Source organism: Colobus angolensis, unplaced genomic scaffold (genome assembly GCF_000951035.1).
Source record: "Colobus angolensis palliatus isolate OR3802 unplaced genomic scaffold, Cang.pa_1.0 Scaffold123, whole genome shotgun sequence".
Taxonomy (NCBI): domain Eukaryota; kingdom Metazoa; phylum Chordata; class Mammalia; order Primates; family Cercopithecidae; genus Colobus; species Colobus angolensis.
The window spans coordinates 127,754-148,054 of record NW_012113475.1 but is presented as its reverse complement, the minus strand read 5'-3'; the positions used below and the strand labels follow the sequence as shown (position 1 = coordinate 148,054).

Sequence of the window (20,301 nt, the reverse complement as noted above, 5' to 3'; positions counted from 1 at the left end):
GCCATTCTCCTGCCTCAGCCTCCCGAGTAGCTGGGACTACAGGCGCCCGCCACCTCGCCCGGCTAGTTTTTTTTTGTATTTTTTAGTAGAGACAGGGTTTCACCGTGTTAGCCATGATGGTCTCGATTTCCTGACCTCGAGATCTGCCCGTCTCGGCCTCCCAAAGTGCTAGGATTATAGGCTTGAGCCACCGCGCCCGGCGACAACATATTTATTATTGCTGACTCTACAGTAGAGGGTACATGGGTATTCAGTATATATCATAATTACAAAAGCACACTTGTAATAAACTTTTCAGTGAATAAATACAATTACTATTACAAGTTTAGAATTTAACATCCTGGTCGCTTGAGCCCAGGGGTTTAAGATTACAGGGAGCTATGATTGCACCACTGCACTCCAGCAAGGTGTACTACTTATTGCCTGTGGTATACTATACTATTCTTTCAACTTCTCTGTTTGTGAAATTTTTCACAGTGAAAAGTTGGAAACTAAGGAAATCATGACAAAGCCATGTGTGTATCCAAAGAAACTAAGCACTAGAATAATCTATTTTAGATGACTGTGGTATTGTTACAGTATCTTTAGAGTATGCTAACAATATGAACAAAAAGAATGAATACATTTATAATTATCTAAGTTTTGCCATAACTTTACTAGACATGTCTTTCCACTGAGAAAACAGGTAAAGTATCTTCAAATGATCAATCTTACCCAGAACCAGTGAAGACGGGTCACTCATTTTACAAACAACCTTTGCAAATGGAACCACAAGGCTCTCCCAGTTGTTAGAAAGATGCATCACAGGACATTCTGGGAGAAGGAAGAAAACTTCCAAAGCTTCTTGGTGTGGAGAATGAAATGGAAGTCTTTTGAGCAGATTATCTTTGAGGCAGGTGGTTATCTGTGGTCAGAAAGGAACAGGGAAAAGGCATTCAAAACTCAGTGGAAGCAGGGTGGAACTGATGGTAATAAAACAAGGTGAAGAGGCTGGAATGTCATTCTACTACTAAACGAGAATAATCATTTAGTTTTTCTAAAACCCCTGTTTACATCCTTTCTCACTTAGCCTCCAAAATATTGGAGGTATTTGGAATATACAATAAGTATTCTCTCCATTCAATTATTGGGGTGCATGAAGAAGATCAAGCACACCTGTAATCCCAGCACTTTGGGAGGCCAAGGAGGGTGGATCACAAGGTCAGGAGATCGAGACCATCCTGGTCAACATGGTGAAACCCTGTCTACTTAAAATACGAAATTTAGCTGGGCATGATGGCGCATGCCTGTAGTACCAGCTACTTGCGAGGCTGAGGCAGGAGAATCGCTTGAACCTGGGAGGCGGAGGTTGCAGTGAGCCGAGATTGTTTCACTGCACTCCAGGCACAGAGCAAGACTCCGTCTCAAAAAAAAAAAAAGAAAGAAAGAAAAAGAAAAAAATCATATGTGCAAAAATTACACTGAATGAACAATGGATTCAGAACTAATAAACAGCCTTCTCAATCATAAGTACCATATTCTACCCTCTGGTTTACACTATCACACCTTGGGTTTCTTTTTTCAAGAGTAAAAATGCATCAGAACCCCAAAAAGCAGAAAAACAAAACAAAGCAAAAAAAAAGACAAAATCCAACAATTTCAGGAACAAAATTTAACATGATTCTCATTATCTTCCGTAAGAGCAACTGTCTCTACCACAGACTCTAACTTCTAGCCCCTCCAATTTCCTTATAGTTTCCCAAATTCAGAATGCAACTGTTTAGGAAAAAATGGAATGGAATTCTGAATTTTTGTTATGTGTGCTTAGATCATAGTAATGATTTGTTTAAAATCCCAATATGAAGATAAGCTAGTATTTATGGAATACTTACTACTTGTCAATTATTGTGCTAAGTGATATACATATATTAATTAGGTCATTTAACCCTTATAGTTTCTCCCTAACATAGATGATATTAATCCCATTGTACTGATGAGAAATCTGTGATTCAGAGACATTAAGTAACTTGCTCAAGGTCACACAGTTAAGTGGGAATTTCTCTGGATCTTTCTGACTCCAAAGCCCAAATTCTTAATCGTTATATTATGAGACAGTGGCTAAATGATATCTGTAAATGTACAAATTGTTGTAATTACCTATTTTTATATTAAAACATTATATTGGACTCCCACAATGAGATTCAGTCTTTGGAGTTAGTATACCTGACAACTCTATTTCAACAGCTTATTAGTACACACACATTCTACCTCCTTGCTCATCATCAGACACAACCTCAAGCCTCCTCACCTACTCCAAATCCTTAGAATGACTGTGATACCCTCAAGCCAGTCCTATTGTCTGACACACTGTGCTCTGGCGTATGCTTTTCTAGCTGCCTCAAATGCAAGATCTTAATTCCTCTGGGCAACTTTTTGAGTAAATAGAGCTAACTATTCACTGCCCTAATGATGACTCAATTCATCCAAAAATATTGCACACAGGCTACATTCTAAGCTAGGCACTAGCGAAGATAGTGAAGTGTAAAACACACCAGGTATTTGCACTAATGTATGCATGTATGTATCTGTCTCCCTTACTACACCATGAGCTTCTAAAGGACAGGGAGTATATCTCTTTCATTCTTCATCAAGAGTCATCATTACAGTGCCCAGCACATAGTAAGTATTCAAATGTTTGCTGAATAAATGAACACATGCCAAAGGTCTCAGAGTCCATATCACAGAACCTCAAGATAGAAAGAAACATTTACAGGTCTTCTAATCCAATCATCTTATTCTGAACCAATGGAGGTCAAGGGTGACCCATGATTATTTCATTTACATACCATATGTTCTTTCTTGGCACAATCAAGGTATAATTAGTAAACAGGCGGAGCCCTTAATGATGAACTGATCCAATCCCTTTCCTTCAGAGATGCACAAAAGGGCTTCTATTTTTGGTAATCTTTCCATGGTTGGATTTAGTAGCAATGACTCAGAATCTTACAGAAAGTTAAACTGGCCCCCACAGGAGGATTTTAAAAAACAAAAGAAAATGAGCACTAACAAATGCTGATGAAATAGTCCACAGAGTTTCTGGGTTGTTGATATAGGCAGCACTAAGTGTTGCAGAGTCCCAATAAAGGTACATAATTAGGGAACCATTTCACCTCAGACCCCCAGTGGGGCTGTGGTTCTGCCAAAGACAACTGAACTTTCCATTTTCCCTTGAAAGAAAGGAGCGCATGAGAAAACCTGCAGCTGAAATAGAGAACGCTAGTTGTGGCAGACAGAGCAACTGCCGGAGCTGAAAGGAGGAAGGGTGAGAGAGCAAAGACTGAGAGGGAAAGAGAAGAGGGATATAAACACAGAGAGAGACTAAAAAATGGGGGGGAGGTTAGAGGAAGGAAGGGAGGAGGGAAGGAGAGAGAAAAAAAGAAGGAACTACACCGAGATCCAGAGAGGAAAAAAATGCAGAAAAGAACAGAAAGTAGTATCCCTATATCAACCAGTACAAAAAAACAGGAAAATAATAAAGACTACATTAAGAAAAACTAAATTAATAAAGGAAGCATGCAGTGAGCTAAGATTGCGCCACTGCACTCCAGCATGGGCGACAGAGCAAGACTCCGTCTCCAAAAAAATAAAAATAAAAATAAAGGAAGCATGTTTGGAGCACCTGCAAGAAAAAAAACCTAAAGATAGTACTAACAGTGCTGAAACAGGAAGCAATCACCCCATAAAGAACAAGAACATTCTAGAATCTACAGAAAAGTGGAATGGAAAAAAAAAAACAAAGAATCCAGGCAGTCCCTGGTGAGAAGGATATTCATATCAGAAAAAATGTTCTCATTTCTACATTTACGCTTAAAAGGATTGCATATAAAATGTTCTTATTCTAGTGTGCCAATCTCAACAAATCCTTAATCATCTTCCTAAAGCCCTGAGTTGAAAAACTTCCCTCTAGGAATGTGTATGCATATATGTGCATGTGTGTTTGTGTACAGACACATTATTTAGAATATTTGTAACCTGTGTGACTACTATGCCAACTATTTTACCCTAAAAGGGCAAACTCCTAATTGTTATCTGAGTTTAACTTAATCTGAATATGCTACAAGGTCTCGGAGAATCCCTTAACACAAAACATTTCTTCTGAAATTTTGAGTTCTTATATAAGAAATATTCTGGTCTATTTTCTTTCTCCACATAACAATCTGAAGATACCATGTTAGTAATCCAGTCCTTTTGGGTTAACTCCTTGAAGATGTTTCTTGCTTTATTTAAGTCCAAATAAACAGGCATCATTTCTGTAGTTCTTCTGCAGAAGAAAGATAAATTATCTTGTTAGATTATCTCCCTAGATGCAGTTTCTTCTAAAGCTTGCCCCATTTCAACAAAATTACATTTTTTCTCGTGTATAACTAAAATAAATTGTCTAAATACAAATGCAATGTAGTAAACAACATGATTTTTTCTAAAATACCAAAAAACATCAAGGCTGCTTTAACTACATATACCATAAGACTTTAACTCAGATGCTGTCTTATCTGTAACAGATTAAAAAAATAAATATTTCCCAGTTTAAAAAAAATAGCCACAGAGGGAGGCTGAGACAGGAGAATCGCTTGAGCTTGAAAGGTCAAGGCTGCAGTGAGTTGTGAACATGCCACTGTACTCCAGCCTGGGTGACCGAGCGAGACTCTAACTCAGAAAAAGAAAGAAAGGAAGGGAGGGAGGGACGAAGGGCGGGCCATAGAAAAAAGATAAATGTTTTTCGAAGGAACAAAGGAAGGACCGACCACAGGAAGGAAGGACCGACCACAGGAAGGAAGGTCCAACCACAGGAAGGAAGGACTCACCGAAGGAAGGAAGGAAGGAAGGAAGGAAAGAAGGAAGGAAGGAAGGATAGAAGGAAGGAGCTCCACAGAAAAAAGATAAAGGTTTTTCCCATTTCTAAAAAATACATCCATTTCTTCCAGTTAAATGGACTGAAAAGTGGGAACCAAAAGAGGGGGCTTCTGACCAATAATTTCTTAGTACTTCAATATAAAGTCATTAATGAAACGCTTAAGTATCTTCTCATGGAAGACCTTCTAATGGAAGGTCATGCAGCCATTAAAATTATGTTACTGGCTGGGTGTGGTAGCTCACACCTATAATCTCAACACTGGGAGGCTGAGGTGGGAGCACTGCTTGAGGCCAGGAGTTCAAGACCAGCCTGGGCAACATAGCAAAACTGCTGTCTTTACAAAAGTTAAAAAATTAGCAGGAGATGGTGGCACATGCCTGTAGTCCCAGCTACGTGGAAGACTAAGGTGGGAGTATTGCTTGAGCCCAAGAGTTTGATGATGCTTGAGCCCAAGAACCACGATGCTGTAACTCCAGGAGACCTTGTCTCAAAAAAAAAAAAAAAAAAACATATATATATAGATATATACACCAAAAGAGAGAGAACAAAATGTAAAATGGGCAAACAATAAGTAGAAAACAATGTATAAACAATGTGATCCAGCTGGGCATGGTGGCTTACGCCTGAAATCCCAGCACTTGGGGAGGCCAAGGCTGGTAAATCGCCTGAGTTCAGGAGTTCGAGACCAGCCTGGCCAACATGGTAAAACTCTGGCTCTACAAAAAAATACAAAACTCAGCTGTGTGTAGTGCCATGTGTCTGAAGCCCCAGCTACTCAGGCTGAGGTGGGAGGATTGCTACAGCCTAGGAGGCAGAGATTACAATGAGCCAAGATCACACAACTGCATTCCAGCACGGGCAACGACAGGGTAAGACCCTGTCTCAAAAAAACAAAAACAAAAAAACAGTATGATCTCATTTTTTGTAAAATAATACATTTGCATGAAAAAATATATACGTAAGTGCTAGCTATTACTCTTAAGTGATGGATTATGGAAGATTTTCACTTTCTTTTTATTGTATGTATTTTTGACATTTTCTACAGCAAGCATATATTTTTGTTAAAAAAACAATTTTTAAAAAGGGATGAACACACAGCTAATTATTTTACCCTCCAATCATTTTTTATCCTCTTTCACGGTACTCTTAATACAATTTAATACAATTAATTTATTACATATATTACCTTTTCCTTAAAAAACTTCCAGTTAGACAAGCAGGAGATGAAAATATCTCTTGGATTTCCCTGTATTAGTAATAAGATACTGGTTAAACCAAATCACATGGTATACATAGATACAGCCTCTTTATAGCATGAAACATGATAAATACAACATCTTGTAACAATCCTTCTAACCTCTCCATTTGTCTCCTATCTGTACGCATATTATCTTGGCTTCCAAAAGTCCATTCTGTTTGGTAAATCTCAAAATTTCAGTGGCAAACATGGGAAATAAAAAAGTTTATGCATACTAAGAGAATCCTCAAATAAAGAGAAAAGGCTTGATTTATGGTCAGAACTTTCTTGAACAAACAAAATATTCCCACCCCACCAACTATGCAAGTCCTATTTATTTCTATTCCATTGAAGTAGAAACAAAATAAATTACCAGAAATTAAATGGGTGAAGAAGTATGCTGAGTTTCATCTTAGCAGTAGTTGTACAGTTCTTAATTATTTATGCTCTGCAAATTATGATGCAATTATTTTGTGCAACCATTTTGTACAATCATTTTCCAGAATTAGAAAGCCATACTTTAAAATATTTCTAAAAGATGATGTTTGTAAGAATAGGCAGGAGTTCTATAAGACTGTAGTTCTATGGTTTAGAGAAGAATGGTACAAATTGTTTGGCTAAGAATAACAGGAACACAGACTAATGGTTCCAGTATCGAATGGGACTGGGGAATACTATAGACTGTATTTTCTGGCCAGAGAGTCACAATATACATAAACAGAGGCCTGGAGAAGCCCTGCAGTAAAGAAAGCTGTCCTCATGGAGCTTATATGTTAGTTGTGATGGTTAGTTTTATATGTCAACTTGGCTAGGCCACGGTACCAAGATATTTGATCAAATATTATTCTGGATGTTTCTATGAAAATATTTTTTTAGACAAGATTAACATTTAAAACAGTAAACTGAGTAAAGCACTTGAATGAGTGAATAAAAAGAAAGCACCTTCCATAATGTTAGTGAGCCTCTTTCAGTTAAAGGCCTTAAGAGAAAAGGCTGAGGTCACCCAAAGTAGAGGAAATTCTGCTTTTAGATTGGCTTCAGACTTGAGTTGCAACATCAACTTTTCCCCAAGTCTCCAGCCTGCTGGCCTGCCCTACAGATTTTGAACTTGCCAGCCCCTACGATCTCATGAGACAATTCCTTAAAATAATCTCTCTCTCTCTCCCCTCCACAGATGGATAGATGGACAGACAGACATGATAGAAACAGAGAGAGAGACACAAATACACACATATCCTATTAGTTTGTTTCTCTGGAAAACCCTGACTACAAAATCTCATACTGCTGTGCAGAACCAGTTTGGGAAATGATACTTGAGAGCATTATATAAGCAGACAGACTGTGGGATGTACCTTTTTGTGCTATGCCACCGTTTAGTCTCCACATCAGCAATCCATCTCTTTACAGTCTCTTCATTCAGTGTAGGAATTGTCCTCTTCAGATTAACATAGGAATTCTGTAAACAAACAGAAAAGTAAAATACGATAATTTAGATACATGAGAGATAGGTACCCAACTTTAGGTACACTCTAGAGGGTAAAACTGACTTTTAAATATGGGTAATACAGCCCTGGGACAATCAGAAAGTGATACTCAACCAATAAGTAATCAATCATTTGCCTGGTTGCCACTTTCTTGTCCAAGGGGGCTTAGACTGAGAGTAAATTTCTCTGAGGGCCTCAACACTCAGCACTTTATACAAATACAATCAAATTAAACTGAACATCAGACAGCCTTGAAGGGAAGGGAAGATCCTGAAAGAGCTGTGTGCAGAAGTGTGGGGAACTCGATTTCACTTGGTGAAGTAGGGCAGGGAAGTTAGGGACTTTTTATTTGCAAGCCCATGAACCTTGGGCTCTTTCTTAGTACTGGCCTGCAAAGTCATTTTTAGAATCTGCCACTCTGTTGTTTGCAAGGATACTGACCAAACATCACTGGCAAGTAGCCCCCAAAAGGTAAGTAGAGTCTATGGAAATCACACTGATCAGACATTCACCAGAGAAAATTTTGCTGATTTTTGTGGGAAAATACTGATGTAGTTTAGACAATAAAGGATCAGTAATGTCCAGCTATCCCCCAAAAAGTCAGCCTAGTAAACTGATGATTTTGGAATTCACCAAACTTAGATACGAGAATCCTTAGTTTTCCTCAAAATACCAGGTTATAGAACACCTGGAGATCTATTTTTACCTCTTTCTTTATCCAGAGCAAAATGCTTTGATTCCCTCCAGCAATCATTATTAACTCCTTTTCTGAGGTATGGCTTTCTGAAAGGATGCACAAAAAGTAAGAGTGTTAGAAAGTCATTTAGCACAAACAGGCATGTTCAATTTAAATAACTTCAAATTCTTCTTAAACATAGCTATCTTAATAGACAAAATTAATACATCCTCCACCAATTAAGAAGCTGAAATACATATACTTTGGAGTAAAGTCTAGTTGGCAAACATACGTAATTCACAAGGTGTACATGTGACATCAGTTTAATATACATAATATAAATATTTATATATAAAATGCAAATATTTGATTAGCTAAATGCTATCAGTTTAATTCAAACTCCCATTACGTTTTTTTTTTTTTTTTTGAGATGGAGTCTTGCTGTTGTCCAGGCTGGAGTGCAGTGGTGCGATCTCCGCTCACTGCAAGCTCTGCCGCCTCGCGGGTTCACGCCATTCTCCTGCCTCAGCCTCCCTAGAAGCTGGGACTACAGGCGCCCACCACCGCGCCCGGCTAATTTTTTTTTATTTTTAGTAGAGATGGGGTTTCACCGTGTTCGCCAGGATGGTCTCGATCTCCTGACCTTGTGATCCACCCGCCTCGGCCTCCCAAAGTTCTGGGATTACAGGCGTGAGCCACTGCGCCCGGCCCAACTCCCATTACTAAAAACCATGTTTTCAAGATTTAACCAATGATGCTGGCTATAAAGAATATAAGTACTTTAAGCCCATGTAACTGGTTATAAGGAATCAAAGATAATACATGCTGCTTAAGAAAATAACTCTACTGTTCATTTTCCCACAAGAAATCAGTAAATTTTGTCACTTGAGGTCACCACTAAGCTTTCAGAGACAAGTAACAGAAATGCTCCAAGGCGCTTCTATAGTGGAGTGTTTCAGAGCTCAGACTGAGGTCACAAAGGGCACGGGTTCGACTCCGGACAAACCACTTACTGGCCATAAGTGGCTAACCCTTTTCTCTCCAAGTCTCTTTATCCTCCAATAAAACAGAAGTGACAGAATACACCTCCCAGAACCGTTACAAGGATTGGTGAGATAACACAAGTAAGTGCTGAGCACAGTTCAGTGCCAGGTATATGTTGATTGCTCATTATTCTGAGGGTTTTATATGACTGTGGATCAACTTAACCAGGGCAACCAGCCATTACAGAATTAGTTAAGTCTCTTGCAAACTGGAATGAGAGCTGCATATGCCTCTGAATCCATTGTCTATTTTATTATTTAAATTCACATTAATCCTAATCTGAAGAAGTAATACAGAATAATTATTTTGCCTCAATAAATTAGACTGACTCTTGAATTGTTTACGAGTAAAAAAATGAAACCAATATTTAAAGAAACTCCCTTCACAGTCATATACTGCTTTCTTTGCTGCATTACCCAGTTAGAAAAATCATTTTCTCTAAAAAGATACTGCGCCAACCCTATGTTCCTATAGAATTTACCAAGTTTGAGTTCTTCACTTGAGGATACTTTCATAGGAAGCGGTATCAGCTGGTCAAGTGTTCCACCGTTTCCCAGTTGTCCATCTTTTCCAGAACCAAAGGAAAAGACTTTTCCCAAATCAGAAACATAGGCAAGCGTGTGCCACCTATTAAATAAAAGCACATAAGGTCAATCCTTAATTATCCACAATGATTAGAGTGTTTAACAATACAGTAAATTGCCAAAACTATGTTACCCAGTGAGAGTGAAACTAAACACCTCTTAAAGGATGAAAACCATCTGGAAACCAAGAAATCAACATGTACCTGAAAAGACTGTGGAACCCAAAGGCCACTCAAGACCATGATGTTGTACTTTGGCGAATGGTGTTCCCTTTGTTGAAACAAGCACCTCCCCTTGCCCTCTGCTCATTTTTCACCCTCAGTTTGAGTCACCTTTTGGAAACCATCTGAGTCCCTTCTCTTCCCATCCTGGAAGACTCAGTTGAGTTCCCATTTAATTTCTCAAAGACCTTTACCACACTGATTTCCTACTGATTTGCTTGTTTGTATCTCCACTATACTGTTGTGTAGCAAGGAATCTGCCTTGCCCAGAGAGGTCTGGCTGGTGCCCAGTTCCTGGGAGGTAACCTCTAAACCCACAGAATCTCCCAAGCCCTCAGACCTACAGGAGGGCAGAGCTGGAGATTAAGTTCAACTACCTGGGCAATGATTTAACCAATCATGCCTCAGCAATAAAATCCCAATAGAAACCCTCAATCTAGGCTGGGCCTGTAATCCTAGCACTTTGGGAGGCCAAGGCAGTAGGATACTTTGCGCCCAGAAGTTTTAGACCAGCCTGGCCAATATAAGGAGACCCTATCTCTACAACAAATTTAAAAATTAGTTGGACATGGTGGCATGCACCTGTGGTCCCAGCTACTCAGGAGGCTGAGGCAGGAGGACTGCTTGAGCCTGGGAGGTCAAGGCTGCAGTAAGCCATGATAGCACCACTGCAGTCCAGCCTGGGTGACAGAGTGAGACCTTGTCTCAAAAAAAAAAAAAAAAAACCAAACCAAAAACAACTCTGGACTTGGGTGAACTTCTGTGACTGAATGGCAAATTATGTACATCCTGTACTGTCTCCAAAAAAAAAAAACCAGAAAAAACAAACACAACTCTCAACTTGGGTGAGTGAATTTCTCTGATTGGTTGGCAAATTCTGTACATCCTGTCACATTATCAGGCCAGAAGAGAGAACACTATCCACCTCCTCCAAGGGGAGATGACAGCCACAAGCTCAGCATTTGGAGCCCTCCTAGACCCTGCCCTTACGTTTCTTCCTTTGACTGGTACTAATTTGTATCCTCTTCTTGTAATAAATGTGACTATGAGTATAATAGCTTTCAGTAAGTTTGTGAGTCTTTCCAGTGAATTGTCCTGTTAGTAGGGGCAGATCTCCAACTTGCCTCCTTCTCTTGTAACACATGCTACTCAAAAGGATTGTATGTAATGAAGAATCCAAAGAGGTGATAAGACTGCTTTGGTTAAGAGATACCGAATGAGGTATCAATATTGAAGAGACGTTTGTTTGGTGAACAGACTCATATTCCGATAATTTGGTCTACCTTAATATTACCCATTTATATAATTCTACTCCAAGATTATAAGAAAATCAGACTGAAAGTATGCATGTTAGTAGTTTTTTATAAGAATGGTTTCAGTAAACTAACAAATGAACCCAACATTCAAATACAGTCTGAATTTTGCTCTATGTTTAGTGAGGGAAAAACTCCCCAAAAGAGTAGTGTATACGGGGGAAAATATTTTTTAACCCCATCAACTCCCAATATCCCCCTGGCAAGACATGCACTGATATATCTGATGACCAAAAAATTAAATAGTGGCGTGGTGGCTCACCCCTGTAATCCCAACACCCTGGGAGGTCAAGGCAGGCAGATCACCTGAGGTCAGGAGTTCAAGACCAGCCTGGCCAACACGGTGAAACCCCGTCTCTACTAAAAACACAAAAATTAGCCAATTGTGGCCGGGCACGGTGGCTCACGCCTGTAATCCCAGCACTTTGGGAAGCTGAGGCAGGTGGATCACAAGGTCAGGAGATAGAGACCACCCTGGCTAACACGTTGAAACCCCATCTCTCCTAAAAATACAAAAAAGTAGCCAGGTGTGGTGGCAGGCACCTGTAGTGCCAGCTACTTGGGAGGCTGAGGCAGGAGAATGGCGTGAACCCGGGAGGCGGAGTTTGCAGTGAGCCAAGATAGTGCCACTGCACTCCAGCCTGTGCGATAGAGCGAGACTCCGTCTCAAAAAAAAAAAAAAAAAAATTAGCCGGTTGTGGCAGTGCATGTCTGTAATCCTAGCTATTCCAGAGGCTGAGGTGTGAGAATCACCTGACCCTGGGAGGTGGAGGCTGCAGTGAGCTGAGATTACATCACTGCACTACAGCCTGGGCGACAGAGCAATATTCCGCCTCAAAAAAAAAAAAAAAAACCTTTAAATAAACCAAGGAGTCTGAGCAAGACATTTTACCTTAATCTTCTAAAAAAGAGCTGTGAAAATTAAGCTTCTTAGGAATACTTCACTCAAACCATGACTGACTATGTCTTATACTTTACCGTGATTAGCGCAGGCTACAATGAAAGAACTCTGGTCATTAAAAATTATGTTGGCCGCAAGGCATTGTGAGAGACAGTGATTACATTAATGAATAATCCTTTGTGATTCGTGCTTTACTTTTCCCAAATAAACAATTAATGACTTATTTTTCTTAAAGACAAAAGTGCACCTGAATAGTTACAAAGGTTAAGGAGACAGCAGAAAGTGAACTGTATCTGCTCATTAAAAACAACAACAAAGAAAACAACCATGTATAGTAAAAGGGGTATTACGTTTATCTAAGTAAGTTAAGCATTTTTACTGATTTGAAAATGTTTGATACTTAAATCTCAAAGAAACTGATAGAAATTTTATTAAATTACTATCTAGTTTACTGCATTCATTTTATCAATTTTCACTGATACTTTACAACTTACCTTCCACATGCTATCTGAGTCACTCTATTCCCAACAAGCTCAGCCACCAAACAGGGTCTTAGCTCATTCTGTGTTGAATCATGACCAAGTTGCCCATGTTTTCCAGCACCAAAAGTAAACAGCAGCCCATCCTAAGGAAAGGGAATGGAATATCAGATGCTAGAGAAATAAAATAAAAAAATAGTATTCACTGATGCAAAGTGAATAAGTAATAAAAAGCACTGTCAAAGTAAAGCTTCTAAATATCAGAAGGACAGTCCTACATGTAGGAAGTGATGACCTTTCTTCCCTGGGAAACACTAGCTTCCCATACAAAATGTTCTTCTAAAAATACAGCCAAAAAGAGACAAGAGTACACCCACCTGTGTGAGCAGGGCACTGTGAGAGCCACCACAAGCAAGAAATTCAACTTTCTGATTGTCTAGTGCTTCAATAAGGGCAGGAAAATCTTTACCTATGTAAGGAAAAATATAGCTGAAGTGACCAAAAGGAAATGCTGAGTTTCATACTGCAGTTACCTGGACTGCTGCTTCTCAACCCAGCGACAACAGTTCTCATGATGTTCTGACAAGAAAGGCTCTATGTTGCCATGTTTAGGATCAAGTTCTATGCCTCAGGGTGAAGGTGGGACCAGTGGCCAAAAGGGTCACACTTAGGGGCACCCACCTGTGAAAGGGTCAAACCACGTCCCAAAGCCTGTTCTCAATTCTGACTTCATTCACTTTAATTGCAGCACATTACATATTTCCAATGCCATCTAGAATTACTTTTAATGAACATAGCAATTCCTTTTTCTCTCAAATTATCTACTAGTGTCATCACCTCACACTACCTCTTCTTTTCTTCATGATTATTTTCATGTCAAAGCACTCAGAGATTCAGCCAAAGTAGTTTAATGGCCGCTTGTTCTCTTCTCTCCTTTGAATATTTTTCTAACACTGACTTATTGGCTATTCTGTGTAATGAGCATTGCACTGTGTCAGAGAGAAATGAGTAACCAGTGATCCAGGGAAATGCATACAGTACCACAGCTGGGTAAAGGAACAGAATTTCTTACACCTGAAAACTCTAATGAGTTGTTTGGGATCATGAGAAATTTTACCATCAGCTTTGTTCAATAATGGAAATTACATGTTTCTTCATGTGTGTTTTTGTGTGTTTACAGACATAATTGATACCTTATAGAATAAGATCAGGATATGTGATTTCTTAAATATAATTTTAGTATTCTTTTGTAATAATACACTAACAGACTTTAAGTGCAAAGGCTTTAAAGGTCATCTCATCCAAACTTGTTACTTTACAGAAAAAGAAAATGAGGTTTAGAGAAAAGTTTAGTGACTGGGCAAGGCTTGTAGTTAGTAAACTGCAAAGTGGGATTCAGAATCCAGGTTCTCATCCCTAATTCAATGCCCTTTCCCATTTCACACACAGCCCTGAAACATGTCTCAATCACAGTAACAACTTCCACACTACCCATGCCTCTTGGACTGATTCTGCCCTGAAGACAGCGAGGTAATCAGGAAGAGCACTGCAAATCAAAGTGAAGATTTGAACCATTATTTGACAGGGAGGTCCATTAAATTCATCTAACAAGTATAAGTGTTGGTGACAGGAATCTGAGAATGTGTTCCATACTCTCAGTGTGGCCCAGGCCTAGTTGTCCAAATTCATTTTTTCCCCACGAATAAATGTTGCCAGACATGGTTAAGGCCATGCTGTGGGCTTCTCCCGCAGAAATCTGAGCCAAGGGTACTCCTGCGAGGTGCACCACAATCTGTGGTGTGGTGGTTGAGGGAAATTTCCTTCCAACTCCAAGCTGCCCATGCAGGTTCTGTCCCCAGGCAAAAAGCTCACCACCTTGACATAAACAAAGCAAATGTTGTTTTATTCCGTTTAAAATGCAGCAGACATTACCCTAAAGCATGATGCAAGCTCTGCATAGTATAATATCACAATATTGTACCTTTGCACTGATGGTACTCTCAGTTACCCTATGTCTGACACAGAAAAACATAGAATCTTCTCTTTAGCAGTGACAGTTACACTTCCTTATCCCTCACCTCAAAGGTGAAGCTATTTGAACATATTAAATAATATCTTCAACATAATAAATTTGATTGTAAATCAAATTCAAGAAATATTTACTTTAAAACACTCAGAGGATGGGCCCATGAAAAACAGAAGCAATCTACCTCTGCGAAAAACCCCAGAGCTACTGTTTTCTCTATCTCCCTTCCTTTCATGTGCCTAAAGATCCCAAATAAATAACTGTAAAATTCACCTGAAATTACAAGATCCCAAATCAGCAACTGTAAAATTAATTTCAAATTACAGTTGCTCAAACGAGTCAGTTTCTTCTTCCATTAACTGAATATATGGAGCACATTTTTTAGGGAGTGTTCTTAGATGTTATCTGATAGAGCTGACAATATCTAACAGAGTGTTAAAAAATACACCAGAGAATTAAGGTTTACTGGCATCTCTTTGCAAGATACTGTGCAGGATCTGGTGGGAAGCAGAGCCTCTCCTTCACACACAATTTTCATGCACCTGTCAACCACCAGGAATATAATGATGAGCATGACCAGCTTATTTTCTTGTTTCCCCAACTTTTATTATTTCTGTACTGTGATTTACTAGTAATAAACTCTGAATATCCCTTGTACATACATGCCTCTAGACCCTGGGCTTCTTAAAGGCAGGGTGTGTGTGTTTCATCTTCATAATCAAAACACAGTAGATAATATGAAATATTTGTTAATGAATTAATGAAGTCAAATGATCAGTTTTTTCCAATACGAGTTCATACTATCAAATCTCAACAGGCTTTGAAATGAAGGTCAATACTCACTAATTATTAACTTCCCTTGAATCCCAGATTCTATTCAGTTTATGAACATGTTTACATCTGTCCTATATATTAACAAAAATTCCCTTGACTCCGAATTCCCTTCTATTACCCTACTGCTATCTTAATTATTCCATTCACAGTACATTTCTTTTTTTTGAGACAGAGTCTCGCTCAGTTACCCAGGCTATAGTGCAGTGGCACGATCATGGCTCACTGCAGCCTCAAACTCCTGGGCTCAAGGGATCCTCTTGCCTCACCCTCCCAAGCAGCTGGGACTACAGGTGCAAGCCACCATGCCCAGCTAATTTTTAAGTTTTTTTGTAAAGATGGGGTCTCCCTATGTTGTCCAGGCTGGTCTCAAACTCCTGGCTACAAGTGATCCTCCTACCTCAGCCTCCCAAAGTGCTGGGATTACAGGCATTAGCCACCAAGCCTGGCCTCATAGTCAAGTTTCTTTAGGAAATAATTTATATTCACTGCTTCTATTTCCCATCATGACAGTGTCTGATAGAAAATGGGAAATACTACAGGGTTAGGGAGAATCCTTGAATTCAAAAGGCAATGTTATGTTAAAACATAACAATATGTTAAAACATATCAGAGGCCTGCAATCTGGCCACAAAAGGAGATTCTGAGCCGGAAGAGTGGAAGTTGGAAGACTGTTAGGAAAAGGGAAGCAGTTTCTGGAAAAGGGTGGCCCCAGGCCTGAACCAGCTATAGAGAAAACAGTTTTGATTATTCAGAAAATTTTCACTGTTTTCTACTTGAAAAATAAAAACATCATATCAAATTTAGGAATAGTAATTACGGAAACCTGAACATTTTACAGATCCAAGAATTCTCTCATTATGTATTTGCTTTAAGAATAGTATTCGGAACTATATCAAATTTAAAACTGTATTTCTGTCCTGTTACAAATGAAATATAGACATTCTACTGGCTCCACATATACACACATGTATTACTTCTACAAAACTATCAATATTACAGAAAAATACCTTTTGAGAGTGCAAGAGAATGATAATCTCCACACGTGATCTGAATTATTTTTTTTTCTTGTAAAATGCTTTCAAACCTGATGAAGGAAAATACATTTTGTGTTAATCGCCATAATGAAAGTTACAACACGGATTTCAGAACCATTAATAGTATTTAATTAGAAATGAAGTTCAAGAAAAAACTTTCAATTGGCCGGGCGCGGTGGCTCAAGCCTGTAATCCCAGCACTTTGGGAGGCCGAGACAGGCGGATCACGAGGTCGGGAGATCGAGACCATCCTGGCTAACACGGTGAAACCCCGTCTCTACTAAAAAATACAAAAACACTAGCCGGGCGAGGTGGCGGGCGCCTGTAGTCCCAGCTACTGGGAGGCTGAGGCAGGAGAATGGCGTAAACCCGGGAGGCGGAGCTTGCAGTGAGCTGAGATCCGGCCACTGCACTCCAGCCCAGGCGACAGAGCGAGACTCTGTCTCAAAAACAAAAAACAAAAAACAAAAAACAAAACAAAACAAAGCAAAAAAAAAAAACTTTCAATTTATTGCATCACATTCAGTACATCTAAAATTATTTTTTAAATACTGTATGTTTTAATTAGTGGTTTAAGAAAAAACATGCATTACATAATTATAATAAAATATTATGCAAACAATAATTTTATGATGCAGGAATAAATGCAAGATGAAAATGAGTTATAATTCATATAATCTACTAGGGAAAAGTCTCAAATCATTTCATGATAAGGTGTATTTTTTCTAGGTTAAAAACTTTTATTTCCAGAAATTGAACTTATAGTACTATTGTGAGGATCAAATGAGTTAATGAATGTGAAAGTCCAATTTAGGGCTAGGCAGACTATTTAATCATTTTCTTTAAATGCCAAAACAACACATGATACCTGCCCTGGGGGACGTAAGGACTTTACTGGTCAGTTCAGAATTTATCATTTACTTAAGATGCTACTATATAAAGCAGGGGACAACAATCAGATATGGTAACATTTTCCTACAAAACTTATTGTCTTTTGATTAAAATTAATTTTAATAAAAGAAAAAAGTTCCCTACCTTAGATGTTTCATGTTGTAGTCATACTCAAATGGTTTTCCATCTGATGAGAGAATCAGCATGTGGTCTGCTCCTTGGTCCACGGAATGTATCTTCATGTTTTTTCTTAATTTAATGCATTCTACAAAGCAAATCCAACCAGGAACTATCATCACGTTGATTATTACCCACTGTATTACTAATTTCATTATAATACACTTAAAACATCTGGGAAACATTTCAACTAGACAAGGTTGATTTACCATGAACTTCTCTTAAGAAAATTCTGGTAGGCAAAGCAAATTAGGAATGACAATTGTCTTGAGGTATATTTTTTTAATCAGAAAAAATACTGATTATACTTTGTTGTAAACGGAACATACCCTTAAAATATCCAATTAAATATCTGCTTTTAGGTTCTTGTTTATTAAGTGAAGACAAACGAAATTTGAAATGCCAAAGACGAAAAAGTCTATAAGAAAATATAACTTTAAGACAACATAACTCATTTCAAGAACAAATAGATCGTGTATTCTGAAACACATTCCTTTCTCCCAAAAAGCAAATAACAGTAATAAACACCTCCCAACAGTTCCCAATAGAAGCCAATGCCTATATTCTTAAAAGGAAAGTTTATGTTTGGGGTACTATTTTTAAAGAGGATGCTGTTGAAAACATTTTTCATTGGCATTAGTGCACATTTGGCCCTTTCTAAAGTTAAGAGATTTTAAACTGTCCGCTAGTTAAAATGTACTCTTATTTAATTTGTTCACAAAAATTAAACTAGGATAGTTTTGGAACCTTGTTTCATCTTCAGTGCTAATGAAATAGAATTTATACATGTGAAAATCTCAAAGCACAAACCATATTACAAATGCTAGGGGAACCAAAACAGTTTGGTAATAAGAAATGGCCCAGCGGACCTATGGTTTCTTTTAAAGAGTCTCAGCATCTCAAATCAGTTGAATAAAAGGAAGTATTAAGAAATGGTATTGGGACATCGGCTAAGCATTTGGAAAAGCAAATAAATCTAGCTCCCCTCCTACCTCAGTACTTAAATTCCAAGCATACGAAAAATTTTAACTTAAAAAAATAAAAACCTTAAAATTACTATAAAGATGAGTACATTTTTAAAAATATTGGGAGTGTGGATAGCTTTCCAACCTAACATAAAATCCATAAGCCTCCTTAACAGAAAAAAAATCGATTGACTATCCCCCAAAAAATGCACAATAAAAAACAACATCCACAAAAGGCAAAGTGAGAAAAATATTACAACATGTACAACGGGCAAAAGGCTATTCTTATTCAATACTCAAATACCTCTTCCATACAAATAAGAAAAAGATTTAACAACTCAATTTTTTAAAAGCCAGGCAAAGACAAACAGGCAGTTTACCGAAAAAGGAATGCAAACGTCCAGTAGTTAAACGCAAAATAAACTCGCAGCAAGATACCAATTTATTCACTCCACAGATGGGCAAAATTTTAAAGAACGTGGGCAATTATTTTCCCCACTTCTATGAGAACGTGGAAGTGCAACTGAAGGCCAAGGTAAAATCCCATCACTGAGAATGGCTCCCAAAGTTGGAGCAGTGACTACTACCTCAAAACGAGTTAGTGGAAGATGTGGCGGGCGGGGAACGGGGGAACAAACTTGAACAGAAACCTATGAGAAAGCCAGACTGGCTATAAAAACGAAGATGCTGCCCCCATGCCCGGCACCGGCCACTTTGCTGACTGGAGGATTCGCTGGCCGCCAGCATCCCGCTCACCCCCTATTCGACACCGACCAGGATAAAAAAGCTCAGGTGCGGCGTCGGCGAAACGACCTGAGCCAGGCGCGCCTCTGCGGCCTTCTGGGCTCTCTTCCCTCAGGCGCGGACCCCCGGCCGCCCGCCCCTCACAGCCCTCACACACCAGCCCCACTCACTCGGCGTCCGGGCGCCGCCGCTCCCCGCGAGCACCTGGTGAACCTGGACGCCGGCCCCGCCGCGCTCCAAGACCGCGAGGCGCCGCGGCGAGCAGCAGATTTGGCGCGTCACCTGGGCCCTCCGGAGCAGCGCGCGGTAGAAGCCTGCGGCGCTGGGGAAGAGCCAGAGCTGCGCGTCCGGAGACTTCGCGGGCTGAGACGCGGCGGTCTGGCCCGCGGTCGAGCGCCCGTCGCGCCGCGACTTCCTCCGCGACCTCCGCTCCATCGTCGCTTTGCGAGGTCCCAGGCCCAGAGGCGAGAGGAGAGAACGCGTTGTCCCAGGACTGAGCGCGCCCACTGCCCCGTGCGTCGCGCGGCAGAACGGGAACCAGCTGCGCGCAGCTGCGTGGCGTCGGGGAACCGCAGCCTCAGCTATTGCGCCCCTGCCCGGACGCCACGCCCCCCACGTGCAGCTTGGGGGCGGGGCCTGCAGCTCGTGTGGGAAACGAAACAGAATGTTTGTTGTTGTTTTTAGGGGGCGGAATCGAAAAGGAAAAGGAAACTAACGTGACTTGGTAGGCGGCCAAAGGCAACAGGTCGTTGGCTGGGGTAAAGGCCGGTGGGCTGGACTGAGAAAGTGTTCCCGGGCGT

The 20,301-nt window shown here is 39.8% G+C and overlaps 1 protein-coding gene across 1 annotated transcript in view; it reads right to left on the bottom strand.

Moving 5' to 3' along the window:
* Positions 1-20,082, bottom strand: part of HERC5 (HECT and RLD domain containing E3 ubiquitin protein ligase 5) — a 50,735-nt gene extending 30,653 nt beyond the window's left edge. Inside the window, exons 1-12 of the mRNA XM_011932393.1 lie at positions 19,672-20,082; positions 17,760-17,880; positions 16,698-16,774; positions 14,484-14,705; positions 13,208-13,299; positions 12,846-12,976; positions 9,814-9,959; positions 8,319-8,395; positions 7,481-7,584; positions 6,078-6,137; positions 4,207-4,300; positions 715-904 (exon numbers count right to left, since the gene is read on the bottom strand). Of these exons, the coding sequence (XP_011787783.1) occupies positions 715-904; positions 4,207-4,300; positions 6,078-6,137; positions 7,481-7,584; positions 8,319-8,395; positions 9,814-9,959; positions 12,846-12,976; positions 13,208-13,299; positions 14,484-14,705; positions 16,698-16,774; positions 17,760-17,880; positions 19,672-19,936 (1,579 nt within the window). The 5' untranslated portion in view covers positions 19,937-20,082. The remainder of the gene's footprint in view (positions 1-714; positions 905-4,206; positions 4,301-6,077; positions 6,138-7,480; positions 7,585-8,318; positions 8,396-9,813; positions 9,960-12,845; positions 12,977-13,207; positions 13,300-14,483; positions 14,706-16,697; positions 16,775-17,759; positions 17,881-19,671) is intronic.
* Between the last annotated feature and the right edge of the window lie 219 nt (positions 20,083-20,301).